The following is a 14202-nucleotide window of genomic DNA, read 5'->3' as shown; positions in this document are numbered from 1 at the left end:
TTAAGAGATATAAGTATTTTTTAAAATTAGAAAGACTTACCCCAAAATGTTATGTGCATGCCTTTCCAGACTATAATAGAATTCATCTTATTCATCTTTATGTTTGTAATATTATGTACATTTTTATAACTAAGACAGTATTTTCAAAACCTTTTCTTCACTTGGCACAAAAAATAGTTTAGAGGTAAAGTTTCCAAGTCCTGTTTCTCACCTGTCTTAGGAACCTAGGACTCTCACCAACGTACCTAAAGGCTTTCGGGTAACTAATTCCAACAGCACAGTGGGCACGGGCGCTCCTTTTCACACCACTGTCTCCTGTGGCTTCTAAATGTCGTTGCTCTGCTGGTCCTCCTTCCTGTGGACCCCTATGCTACTTACGGGGGTCCTTCTGCTCACACTGACTCCTTCCTGCAGGGAGGGCTCAGGTGTCTGCCCTGTTCACACAGTCTCCTCCTCTCAGATGTTGGACACCATGTGTACCCCCACAACTCCAAACTTGCATCTCTGGCCTGGAACGGCCTTCCTTCTTCAGTGGCCCTGCACCCGTCAGAATAAACTACCCTGTCTCCTCACCTGCACATCTCAATGACATCTCAAATTTAGGAAGCATGGGCCAAGCCGTGGTTCTCCACGCCGGTCTGTCATTTGTGGAGCCTTTCTCATCTCAGGTGGAAACATCTTGCTTCTCAAACTGCCCTCAGTTCTTTCTGTCTCCACTCAAGCTGTCAGCAGCCTGTACTGGCTCTCCTTCAAAATATCTCCAGGGTCCAACCTTCCCTTCTCAGGACCTCAGTACCAGTGTGTGACGTCTACCCTCTCTTCCCTGATGTTACAGCTTGTCTGAAATGCCTCTCAAGCTCTTGTTTGGGCCTACACCTTGAGAGGCTGTGGAGCCTAAGAGCTGAGTCCTGACTGGTGGAGGTGGGCCACCTCCGATGCGCTTTTGTACCCCGGGCCTGATTCAGGCTGCGCGCTCTGCTTTCTACCCAGCGCCCCTCCGTCCCAACGCCACGCATGCCCTCTGAAAGCCTCTCAAACCGGGAACCAAAACAATTCCTGGCTCTCTTTGACTGAGTAAGGGAAAAAAAAAAATCTGTCACTTGTTTCTGCTGGTGTTTTGGTCACAGAGAGAGAAGGAACTAAAGTACCTACACCTGTCGCCAGTCCCCTGCTCCAGAGCATTCCAGAGGCAGCAGCCAGACTGATCCTCCTCATCCCTAGAGCAGACAGCAGCACTCCTCCTCTGGGCCAAATCACTCAACAGCACCCAAGTTTCCATTGATAGCAAAGCTGAAGTCTCTCATGACATCTGGTCTCCACAGCTCTTCTCCTTCTCCCTCTTCCAGCTTCCAGCTTTCCAGCTGTTCCAGTGCGAGGGAGACGTGTCCCCATGCGTGCTTTTGCATCAGCCACCCACTACACACTGTGTGGCATGTCCCTTCTCCTGGGGTCTTTCTACAAACCCCTTTTTGTCTTCACCTCTCTTTCTTCTGCACATTCCACTTTTTCAATGATTACCCTCGGCGTTCTTCTTAATGTTTTAAAAGATTTATTGGGGGTGGGGGGGGCAGGGAGAGAGGGAGGGAGGGAAGGAGGGAGGGAGGGACAGTGTGTGTATGTGTGTGTGTGTGTTCATGCATGCAGATGCCTAGGAGGTCAGAAGAGGGCCTTGGATCCCCTGGAACTGGGGTGAACCCCCTGATGTGTATGCTGGGAACTCGGGGCCTCTGCCAGTGCTCTGGGAACCCCAGTCATTTCTCTACCTTGCTTTAGCATCTTGCTCTCTATAGCCCAACTCCATGCAACCTTCCCAGGCCCCCCTTGCCATCTAAAGGTGGGAAGGCAGCCCCAACAGGGTAGATGTGCCCCTCTAGCTGTGAGGACTGAAGCTACAGTAAGCTTGGTGGGGGTAACAGACAAGACATCAAACGTCCATGGAGGACACAAGGCCTTCCCTTGGCTGAAGCCCTGTCTCCAGAGAGCCAAGGATCATGGAGTGGAGGAGGCTGCTCTGTAGTTGTTGTCAGGGCTTAATCAGATAAAGGAAAGAATTGTACAAATCTCTATTTTCCACTGCTTGTCTATCTGTTACACAGACAAGCATCAACCATCTACTGTGTATCAAGAGTGCTTAAGGCTACGACACACAAGCACTCTGCAAGCAGCAATGTCGCTGAGGGGGGATCTGTGAGGCCACAAATAAACAGAGCTCTGGTAAATACGTGGATTGTGCTTGCCAGTTGTGAAACACTACATCCCCATGACGAGGAGGAAACAGCACGCAGGGGAAAAGGGGTGGGGCAACATTCTTAGAGGCACAGGGGTGTCCTAAGTGTATTCTGGGATGTTGAAGACCATTAAGACTTAATCAATGCAGCAGAGGCCTGGGAAGTGTGGGTTTCCCCTCTTCCCCTAGCACACGCTCATCGCATTCCTCATTCCTATATCCTCACTCCAACTCCTTCCTACCCTGTGCTAGACAGTACACCATCCTCAGGAGCACCACACACACACACACACACACACACACAACACACACGCACACACCACACACAGCATGCAACGTGCACACACAGAGTCACATTATACAGTCACATACATACATACAACATACGTTGTGCACCACATCACACACAGTCGCACACATACACCCATGCACGCACACACACAGTCACACACAACAGTCACACACATATGCACCCGTGCACACACACATGCACACAGAGTCACACATATACACCACATGTGCACACACACAGTCACACACATGCATGTGCGCGCACACACACATGCACGCGCACACACGCACACACACAGGAGCATCTTCTGCTGTGAAGATCACACGGAAAAGGAAGGGGCAGGGGAAGACGAGAAGGATGAAGAGGGAAGGAGTGGGAAAGAAGGGAAGGGTGGGGAGGAAGGGAAGGGGAGAGGGAAAAGGGGAGAGGGAGGAAGGGGAGAGGAGGAAGGGGAGGGGAGGAAGGGGAGAGGGAAGAAGAAGGGGAGAGGGAGGAAGGGGAGAGGGAGGAAGGGGAGGAGAGGGAAGAAGGGGAAGGGAGGAAGGGGAGAGGGAGGAAGGGGAGGGGAAGCAAGGGGAGAGGGAGGAAGGGGAGAGGAGGAAGGGGAGAGGGAGCAAGGGGAGGGGAGCAAGGGGGGGAGGAAGGGGAGGGGAGGAAAGAGGAGGGGAGAGGAGGAAAGGGGAGGGAGGAAGGGGAGGGGAGGAAGGGGAGAGGGAGGAAGGGGAGAGGGAGGAAGGGGAGAGGGAGGAAGGGAAGGGGAGGAAAGGGGAGAGGGAGGAAAGGGGAGGGGAGGAAGGGGAGAGGGAGGAAGGGGAGGGAGGAAAGGGGAGAAGGGAGGAAAGGGGAGGGGAGGGAGGGGAGAGGGAGGAAGGGGAGGGGAGGAAAGGGGAGAAGGAGGAAAGGGGAGGGGAGAGGGAGAAAGTGGACAGGGAGGAAGGGGAGGGGGGGAAGGGGAGAGGGAGGAAGGGGAGGGAGGAAAGGGGGAGAAGGAGGAGGGCGGGGAGGGAGGCGGAGAGGGAGAGGGGAGCGGGAAGCAAGGGAGAGGGAGGAAAAGGAAAGGAGGGAGGAAGGGGAGAGGGAGGAGTAAGGGGAGAGGAGGAAGGGGAGGGGGAGGGTATGAAGGGGAGGGGGAGGGAAGGAGAAAGGGGAGAAGGAGGAAAGGGGAGTGGGAGGAAGGAAGGGGAGAGGGAGGAAGGGGAGAAGGAGGAAGGGGAGAGGGAGGAAGGGGAGGGGAGGAAAGGGGAGAAGGAGGAAAGGGGAGGGGAGGGAGGGGAGAGGGAGGAAGGGGAGAGGGAGGGAAGGGGAGAGGGGGAAAGGGGAGGGGGGGAACGGGCGGGGAGAGGGAGAAGGGGAAGGCACAGGGCCGGCAATCTATAGAGAGCCACAGCTGCCTAAGCATTTGCTTCTGAGCCAGAACTCTGTGCTTGGTGACTCCATCCCTGTGGCTGCGTTTACATACAATCAGCAAACACGGTTCCCAGTCCCTCTCCAAGCAGCAGCTATACATCAGGAGGTACCTATTCCTCTTCTGATAAAAAAGCCCAACAAACTACTGAGAGCTCAACACGGGCAAGTATGTACCAGAAGAGCACAGCCTTTAAGTTAACTTCAAGGTGTAATTTCAACTCACACCTTCAAGTTAATGAGCTGGTTCAGAAAGCATCTGCTGAGCACAATCTGTGTCCAGCAGCGGTGGAGAAGAAAACTGCCAAGACGGAAACTCCTGCCTTTGTGAAAGCCTACCCTAGTGGATTCATGAGCTTTACCTCAGTTTCCAGATTTGGGACTGTCAAACCATCTGGGGTTAGGCACACTAGAAGGTAAACGTGAAGCCGATCAAGCTATTTGCAATTATTACTTGTAATTATAACACATCAGTACTTCCGGGATTTTCTCCGAGTGCAGCCTGCATGCCAATCACTGTTCTAGATGCTCATCAAATATGAACTCACTCACATTGTCCAACGGCTGCTGGAAGGGTTTATCACGACTCTGTTAGAGGGTTCCCACCAGCCCTGCCAGCCACGCTCTCAAAGCCAGACAGTATCTGCAGAAAGAGGGATCCTAGACAACAGTGCAACGGAAGGCATTCAAGTCCCGAAATCTGGCTTCAGGGCCAACAGGAACTATGGAGGGTTCATGCATGCAGCTATGGAAGGGGGCTGCAAATAGCACCATAGATACTGTTCCCATCTCTTATAAGGGTATTGTTTATGCTGGATGACCACGTGGAGGTCATCCCAATTAAACAAGCTATGTAATATGCTGCGCCTCCAATAGTTCTGATCCATGAGTCATTCTAAGTACCTACTGCCTGAACATTTTAACTTTCCTCCACCTAAATCTTGTTGATTCTGTATTTCATGTAATAGGAAATAAAGCTCAGTGATACACTAGCTCACAAGAAAACACACAAAGAAAGAGCAAATATGATCCCAGACTTGGGAACAATACCCCAGGGCGGGGGGGCGGGGCTTAGCGTTACACAAGGAAGGATGGTGTGTCACTGGGGCTTTGTTATATTAACCTGAGACAGTCTCACAAGTCATCAACATTTTGCTTATTGTCTAACAAGTAAACACACACACACACATACACACACACACACACAAAACTTTCTTTCAGAATTCTCCCTTCCTCCTCACTAGTTCCTTCCCTGCATTTGTGAGACTTAAACACACAGAGTCTTGCAGGTTTCTACTTTCCCCTTTACTTTCTATCACTAACCTAACTAACATCTGCCAGGGTTTACCAAAAGACCTTTCCTTTAATCACATGACTTCACTAACCACGCCCACCTGTACCGCCTACCATCTCTGCCACAGAACTAGTGTCATTTTCTCTAGTTCTCATATATACAAACGGGTGTATTTGTTCACAGTCGCATGGCTAATGGGCTGCAGACTCAGAATGTGAGCCAAGTCTTGCTAGACTCCAGTGTGTGGCCACCCTGTCCCCTACTTAGCTGAAAGACTGCAGGTGAGGGACCAAGCACACATCACCATGCCTCTCCAGCAGGACTAGACGGCGATGCCCAACACAGAAGCCTCCAGATTGGCCCCAGAGTTGCTCAACACACACACACACACACACACACACACACACACACACACACACACACACACACACACACACACACAGTTGTGGTTTAAGAGAAGCCAGCTTTGTAATCCTTCCAGATGTTCTCTGAGGGAGGAACTTTACAAGACTAGAGAAAAGAGACAGGCAAAACAAAGCAGCCTGGCTAATAACCCCCTGCTGGGCCCACCCTCCTCCTTCTACCCTCAGAACTGGTTTCCCACCTTAAGGCTAGAAAACTTGGTTTTCTAAAATCAGTCTGAAGGACCCCAGGAGGCAAGGGAACAGGAAGGACACCTTCATACAAGGGGACCTATTTTAATAGGCATTTTTTCAGTCAAAGATTATAAAAATCAAAGTCATTTTGAGCTAAGTATCTTTTAGGATCCACTGGTTAAACATAAAAGGGTAAAAATAGAAATATTTCCATGTGTGAGCATCCACCATGACCTTCAGAATAACTAGATGAAATGAGGGAAGTGAGTGCTCTCATGACGTGTGTGAGATGAGTGTTTGACTCTCACCCTTCTGAATGTCTGCAGGTCAAGGAAAGGCCTTGTTCTCAGAGGACGGAGGCTGAGCATGTGCATGGTGTGAATATTCTCAGAGGGCAAAGGCTGAAGGTGTGCATGGTGTGCATATCCTCAGAGGGTGGAGGCTGTGCATGTGCATGGTGTGAGTATTCTTAGAGGGCGGAGGCTGAGAGTGTGCATGGTGTAAGTATTCTCAGAGAGCAGAGAATGAAAGTGTGCCTGGTGTGAGTATTTTCAGAGGGCGGAGGCTGAGCATGTGCATGGTGTGAGTATTCTCAGAGGGTGGAGGCTGAGAGTGTGCATGGTGTGAGTGTTCTCAGATGGCGGAGGCTACAAGTGTGCATGGTGTAAATATTCTCAGAGAGTGGAGGATGAGCGTGTGTATGGTGTGAATATTTTCAGAGGGCAGAGGCTGTGCATGTGCATGGTGTGAATATTCTCAGAGAGTGGAGAATGAGCGTGTGTATGGTATGAATATTCTCAGAGGGCAGAGACTGTGCATGTGCACGGTGTGAATATTCTCAGAGGGTGGAGGCTGTGCGTGTGTATGCTGTGAATGTTCTCAGAGGGCAGAGGCTGTGTGTATGCATGGTGTGAATGCTCTCAGAGGGCGGAGGCTGTGCATGTGCATGGTGTGAATATTCTCAGAGGGCGGAGGTTGAGCATGTGCATGGTGTGAATGTTCTCAGAGGGCAGAGGCTGTGTGGATGCATGGTGTGAATGCTCTCAGAGGGCGGAGGCTGTGCATGTCTGGACATTCTTAGAGGGTGGAGGCTGTGTGTGTCTGGATGTTCTTAGAGGACAGATGCTGTGCATGTGCGTGGTGTGAATGTTCTCAGAGGGCGGAGGCTGTGCGTGTACATGGTGTGAGTGTTGTCAGAGGATGGAGGCTATGCATGTGCATGTGTGAGTGTTCTCAGAGGGCGGAGGCTGTGCATGATGGGGACATAAGGAAGTACAGAGTGTTACATATGGTGCCGTTGCTAAGCCACTAAGTCCCACAGGACCTGCCTCCTTCTGCCCTGGGGAATGGCGGGTGGAGGTGAGAGTGGTATGAAGGATGAGACTACACGACAGGGAAACTGAGGTTCCTGGATTCACACAGCCTGTCGCGTCTTCAGGAACAATATGACAGCGTACTTTGATTTGAAAACATTATACATCTCAAATGTAATTAAGAAATTCCGACCGGCGTGAATATGTAATATACACTCTGTTTTGCAGATGCCTTTTCGCCCGACAGGCTGGTGCCGACTTTAATTTGGAAGAAATCCATTTTCATACAAAGGTAACCAAGAGTGACAGGAAACAGGAAGCCGCCATCATCTATCTTCTGTGAACTTGGAACAGAATCAGCTCACTGTTTTTCTGGGAAGCTATTTCGTAGAATCACAGCATTTCGTTTTTCTACTCTTGTGATATAAATGGTGATTTTTTTTTTTTTTTTTAGAAGATTCTGGTCATGAAAATGCTATGTTTAATCAGTATATCTTAAACTCTTTCTGTGAACATTTTAACAAAGAAAATCTGATCAAACCAAACAATTACTCTGTCCTTGTAGATGAAGAACCAATCACAATTAAAGCTCATCACATCATCTGCCAGTTGACACTCAATCTCAGAGATCTCTTTCCAGACCAACAAAGCTATGGGTGACAGGGCTGGCTCTGCCCGTTAGAGGTCTTTGCAGCAGCATATTCAAGTTGCTGCCAGTGATGAACAGCAAGGGAGCAGTAAGAGATACAGATTTCAGGAGACCATTTCAGACACTGAAAACTTCCCAAAAAAGGCTGTGTGCACAGTCTGTGAGGGCATCTTCACAAGCGGGGAACTGCTTTCATATGCTTTCTTCAGATTCTTCCAGCAGCAGGTAAGCACGGTACACTTTCCTGTGGCTCTACCATGCAGTTGCCTATCCCACTAAATTTGAGTTGGAAATGAAGCTCTTTTCTAAACGAAAAGTCATTATTTACTAGCAATCCCATGTGACCTCATGAGTCAGAGATTGAAAGACCTTAAAACTAGGCGCACTCCAGTTTCAGTGGACCCAATGCCCAGAAAGGGCCTTAATGATGTATTTATGGTTATATATTTTATAAAACTGAAACACTATCTGTACCTCTCTGTTAATAGTCCCCAAAGGCTAACCCTAGAATACTACTAAAAGGTAGGGCTGTGTGTGTGTGTGTGTGTGTGTGTGCATGTGTGTGCGTGTGTGTGTATGTGTGTGTGTGTGTGCATACATGTGTGTAACAAAAATAACTCACTTCAGTTGGAAAATATTCACCACGCCCTGTCCTATGATATTCTAGAACGCACGGTTCAACCGTTGGTTAGGTCCCCCGTCTCTCGCCTAACAACAGCTACTTTTCTAAGCGGCACTCTTGGGGAGGCTCACTTAATGAGGGGTGGCGTCAAGAACAGGAGACTCAGCTATAACAACAAAATATGTTTTTCATTAAACCCCAAACTGAGCTGGATCAAGCATCTGAGAGGCAGGTGTACTGCTTAAGGAATCCTCCTGAGGCCTCTAACCTCCACATCAAACTGCACTGGATTTTTGTACACTAATTACCCATTATTGAAGAGTAAAGAATTTTAACAAATAACCCTCTGTGGCAGGAGAGAGAATAAAGCTGTTGTAAAGGCAAGGGCACAGACTTAGTGAAAGCAGGCAAAAGAGAGCCACAGTTCCTCCATGTTAAGACAAGTAACAGTCATTGCTCCCTTATAAGGATGGTGAAGGTGGAAGAATGTTCTTGGGACTAGAAGGCCAATTTTAAGATTAGTTTTGACTGTGGGACAAATTGCAAATTAAAAGCTAACTGCTTGAGCCCAATTTATTCAATTCATGGCGATAGATATCCTGAAGGCAGAGATCACACTGTAGATGTTTAATATCTCAAGTCACACTGCCCCTAGCCAGATGTTCCTACACAATGCTAAACAGCTCTCTGCATGCACATGCACACACTTGCACGCGCACACACGCATGTACACACACGCATGCACACACACAAGAACATACACGTACACACACTTTCTCTAATGCCATTTATACCTATCACTTCTTTCAGACTCTGGGTGCCTCACAAAGTACAAAGTCTTATTCCACAGCTAACACCCTCAAGTAGTTGAGGAATTTAAGTTATCGTGTGGTCACTTCCTATAAATCTCCCCTAGAAGACACTTCCCATAGCTTCCTGGAAATAAGCTCTACTATAAATGCATTTCAGACTGGGATTTTTTTTTAAGGTATATACATACACACAAGCACACACACATATATACACAAGCATACACACATATATGCACATACACTCACACACATACACACACATACGCACATACACAAACACACACATACACACATACACAAACACACACATAAACACACACACACACACACACAAACTTATCAGACTGTTTTTTACTCCAAAAAATAAAAATGTAAAATAAATAAAAATTAAAATCTAGTTGATAAATTTAGTTTCTATGTTGTTATTGTGGATTGTATTGTACAAACCTGCAAAAGGGCATTTGTTAACCTCTTGGAATAAAGGTTAAAAAAAAAAACTTGTAGTTTGAAGGAAAAGTGACACACAGCAGTGAACGTTGTAAGCAGACCCATTTTAAGTATTGTTATGCTTTTTCCAATATGCAAAGGTTTTACATAACATAGACTGAATCCCCCTCATACCATTTCAAACGTATTCCACAAATAACACCTGTAGTTGCCGCCTTTCTGTCAATGCACGTCTGGCCTCTTTGCACACTCAGGAGACAGAAAGTGAGGGGACAGCAGACTTGTCAATGCTGCATGTAACAGTGACAAAACGGTTTCTACGTGTCACTATGATCTCTCACAGTACCACCCTCTCCCGGCCATGCCCCTCTTGTTGTAAAAGCACCAAACTGGTACAGTCCACTCTGGCCTCCAATCTCGGATGCCTGAGGGCATCATGACGATGCTCAGATTATCAAGAGCTCAGCAAATACCTCCTTACTACTGCGCAGGCATCTGTGGAGGCTGCACGGGATACGGAAAATGCAACTCAGTGCTTTTAACCGGAACTAACTACCTCACCGGACTCTGAGTGAATAAACAGTTACCTGGTATACTGAACCTGCCACAGCATGAGAACACCGTGTTAACACGGAGTCGGCTGACAGGAAAGCTGTGCGCGAGGCCCTGTGGGTGGTGTAAGCTGGCCACCACTACTGAAGGATGAGCTAGACTTTCTTTGCCCACAGAGATCATTCAATGGAAATGACAAAAAACTGAAGAGCCCGGGGAACTCAGTTTGATTTGTGGTGTCCATGTGGTTCCTATAAAGAAAATGCCTGAGCCTGGAGAGACGGCTCAGTGGTTGAAAACACGTGTTGCTACGTTCAGGTTTGATTCTCAGCATCCATGTCAGGCACCCACAACCACCTGTAATCCCAGGACCCAGGTATCCGACATCTCCGCTCTCCGTGGGTACCTGCACTCACGTGCGCACAATTTAAAAAATAAAAAATAAATCTTTCAAAAATGCCCGGGAAAAAAATCACATTTTGCTTTCATCATTCCTAATGATTCCTGCTTCCTAATTGCTAGAATTCATCATGGATGTGTAATCAAAAGAAGCCGTTGGTGCTCATGTCACCACACTTCCTAATTAAAACTACAGTCAACACCTCCCGGGGTGCAGACAGGCTCCAAAGGTAACAAGGTTGTCCCCCAAATGGCCCATGGGGAGTCCTGAAATGACAGCACAGAAATGCTATGCTCAGCCTTGTCAAAGACACAACAGGAAATGTCAAATCCTTTGTTCCGTTTGCTTATTAAGTTGAACTAGGATATAAAGAACATTCTGGTCACATCACACTATCCCATCTTTAAAGAAGAACGTGTCAAAGGGAAGGCCGGCGACGTATCTGTTCCCAGGAACAGTGCTACAGGAAGATGATTCCAGCCCGAGCGCTAAATCACAGGAAGGCAGCAAGAACAGGCGTGTGTGGTGGCCCTAACTCCTCTCCGTGAGCTCTCGACAGCTATTATCAATTTGGAATATGCCATGAGACATGCTACTTCAAAAGGGATTGCTTTCTCCACCCAGATTCAAGTAGCTGGTCACTGCCTTACCCACGCACGGCCTGTCAAGTGACAGGCGTGTTTAGGATCCTCACACTCAATGCAGCTGCCCCCACACATTTTGCAAAGCAATGACCAAATGTGGTGGAACAAAATCAAAACGCACACCAGGAGAGGATGAGGCGAAACACTTCATTCTGAGAATATGCTCGCATGGCCCAGCCCAAGAAAGAATCCTGTTAAGTATGAATAACTCTGACTCCCAAGTCTTTTATAAGGCGGGTGGATGTCTAAATATACTGCAGTGTCAACCAGGCTCAATACTGATTCAATACATTACAAAGTCCTATTTATACATTATACAAATTCATACTCCTTTAAGAAGCTTATCATAAAACTTTTCAAAATTGATAGAAAATGTTAAGAGTTCTCAACTATTTTATGGGAAAAAAAAAAAACAAAAAACAAAAAAAAAAACTTGCCTCCTTGAAAGCTGACCTGCAGCCTTTGAAGCGCTCTGCATTGCTGTTACACATCTTAGTCAACACCATCATGTTCCTGAAACTCCCATGAACTGGACTGAAGGAGGCAGGGCATTCCATCACTACGTAACTCCTACACATGCACAAACACATGCAAACATGTACACACACATGTATAAGGATTTCCAGTATGTAATGCAATCTATTATAATGAATTTGAGAATTTTAAACATTGTAACTTCTGTCTAGAGTGCTGCAAATCTTACCACATCACTGGGGAGGTAGGAGGGCGGGAAACAAAAATTGCGTTTGCAAGTCAGGCTACTAGTTAGTTGCATGGAACTGGCTATGAGAATGGACTCACCTCTCCTTGCTTGGGGATGCTGAACTTAGCAACCTTGGCCTTGGCTCTGGCTGACTCTGGTTTGTTGCCTGGGACTCCTCTGTAGGATGTGCAGTGCACACCAGCATCTGTGGATGACTTAAGCTTGGGCGATTCATCGGGAGCCTGGTCTTGGCCATCCATCGGCCGCACATATGCGGTTGGTTTCTGCTGCACCAGGCTGGGCTTCGAAGCCAAGGATGGAGGAAAGTTCTGAACACAGTGTCCACTGCTGCCGTGCTTGGTGGCCATTGCTGGGGGCCTCTCCTGGGTCTGAAGTCCCGCCTCCACATTGCACATTTGCTTGGCCCTTGTCTGCTGTCTGCCAACACCATCTCCAAGCAAGGTCCTGAGAGAGCCCTGTTGTGCTGAGTTGGAAGGAGGAGGAAGTGAGGATGAGGATGAGGGACTCCACACACAGAGAATAGGCTTTTTCATTGTGGTTCTTTGAGATCTGTGCAAAACAACTGCCCTGTGCCCTCCTTACCTGTTCTCGGTTGTCCATCAGACGGTGGGTGCCCGGCCTTCTGCCAGCCCATGGTGCCCCTCTTGCTCTGCTGCACAGGGACAGCTGCAGGTGTGGAAGATGTGGAGCTGCAGATGGATGAGGGCTGGGGTTGGGCTCTTGACTCTGCCACAAAATGTTCATCCATCTTGTTCACGGGAGCCTGAGGAACACCCGGCTTGGGGACACCAACAAGATGACTCTGGTTGGATCTGTCGGTTAAAAAGTCCTTCATTTCGTCGTAATTTCCTAACGTATTCTGGATCCTGTTGGAGAGTTCATCCCCTTTGTTAGTCTGGAAAAAGAAAAAAAAATATTCATGATACTGTGAGAGACAAGACTCTGGAAACAGTGGGAAAGTGCCTGTGGGGGTCACAGGGCTAAGGCTGATGCATTCAGAGTGAAAACTAGGGGATGAATCTGAACTCCTTGTGGGCTCTGCTAGCCTCCACATTGCTCAAGAACTGGAAATGCGTAATGGATAACTTTAGGGTAAATTAACAAACAGAAAGCTAACTTTGGCATATTGTGCTATAGCCAACATGTATTTGTTACTATTTATTTATACATATATATATTTATTTTACATGTATATATAACCTGGAAATCAGAAATTTTAATGTTATAACCTCACAAATGGTCTGGCTTAAGTATTTCTAGTTTATTAGTTTATCAGTGTTTTATAGAATGACAGAAAACGTCTCCTGAAGACTTAGATTTGACTTAAAATAGATTTTCTTCCAGATTCTAAATAAGTAATTGCTCTTGTCAGAAACACAGCCTGTGAGGCTAGTGGAATCAGGGGGAACTGAGAAGTAATACGAGACCAAATAACCAAAAATTCTCTAAACTATCCATATTACACACAGCCTAAAATGTGAGTGAATTCTCGGAAGATGTTTCATTTTGGGAGATGAGCTATGCATTGTTGACAAAAACCACAGCAAGTGTGTCTCAACAGCTGGTCTCTGGTCAAAATGAAAAGTGACTTTATAACTTGTTTTTAAAAAGAACATTGTGTGTGTGTGCATGCATGTGCGTGTGCATGTGCGTGCGTGCGTGTGTGTGTGTGTGTGTGTGTGTGTGTGTGTGTGTGTGTGCGTGTGTGTGTAAAGAGAGAGGGAGAGAGGGAGGAAAAGAGCAAAGGAGGGGAGACAATTTGAAAGACTTGCTTTTCTCATTTCACCATTTGAGTCCTAGGAATCAAGTTGAGGTCTTTGGGCTTGGTAGCTGGCACCCTCACCCACTGAGCCATGCGGCAGCTCCAATTTCAGTAGCCCTAACAGGTGCCTTGATTCATCTGTGCCTGATGCACACATATCAAACAGATAATCTAAGCTCTTGTGAATAGTGTTTGAGAGCTCAGAAAACATTCCAGATGCCATTAATTCTGGAACCAAAGCAATGACGCCTGAATTATTGCTAAACTTCATAGCAACGGGTCTCAGTGTCACACCTCACTGGTGGAGTGAAGGACGCACAGAGGCGCACGAGCGAGCTAGACGCCACTACACACGATGCCACAGTAGCAAGGTTATCTTCCCAGGCTAAATCGACCAAAACCGAAATGGAGTTTCTTGTCGGCTCCTTCATGGGGCACTGACAGGAGCTAGAAGGGAAGGTGAA

The 14202-nt window shown here is 47.5% G+C and overlaps 1 protein-coding gene across 1 annotated transcript in view; it reads right to left on the bottom strand.

Moving 5' to 3' along the window:
* The window catches only part of Aff3 (ALF transcription elongation factor 3), a 474038-nt gene that overhangs the window by 361161 nt on the left and 98675 nt on the right, over window positions 1–14202 (bottom strand). The window contains exons 4-5 of the mRNA XM_051152759.1: window positions 12559–12871; window positions 12054–12439 (exon numbers count right to left, since the gene is read on the bottom strand). Of these exons, the coding sequence (XP_051008716.1) occupies window positions 12054–12439; window positions 12559–12871 (699 nt within the window). The remainder of the gene's footprint in view (window positions 1–12053; window positions 12440–12558; window positions 12872–14202) is intronic.

This window comes from Acomys russatus, chromosome 11 (assembly GCF_903995435.1).
Source record: "Acomys russatus chromosome 11, mAcoRus1.1, whole genome shotgun sequence".
Lineage (NCBI taxonomy): Eukaryota > Metazoa > Chordata > Mammalia > Rodentia > Muridae > Acomys > Acomys russatus.
Note: the sequence above shows the minus strand (reverse complement) of the source record. Positions and strands in the feature narration are given on the sequence as shown.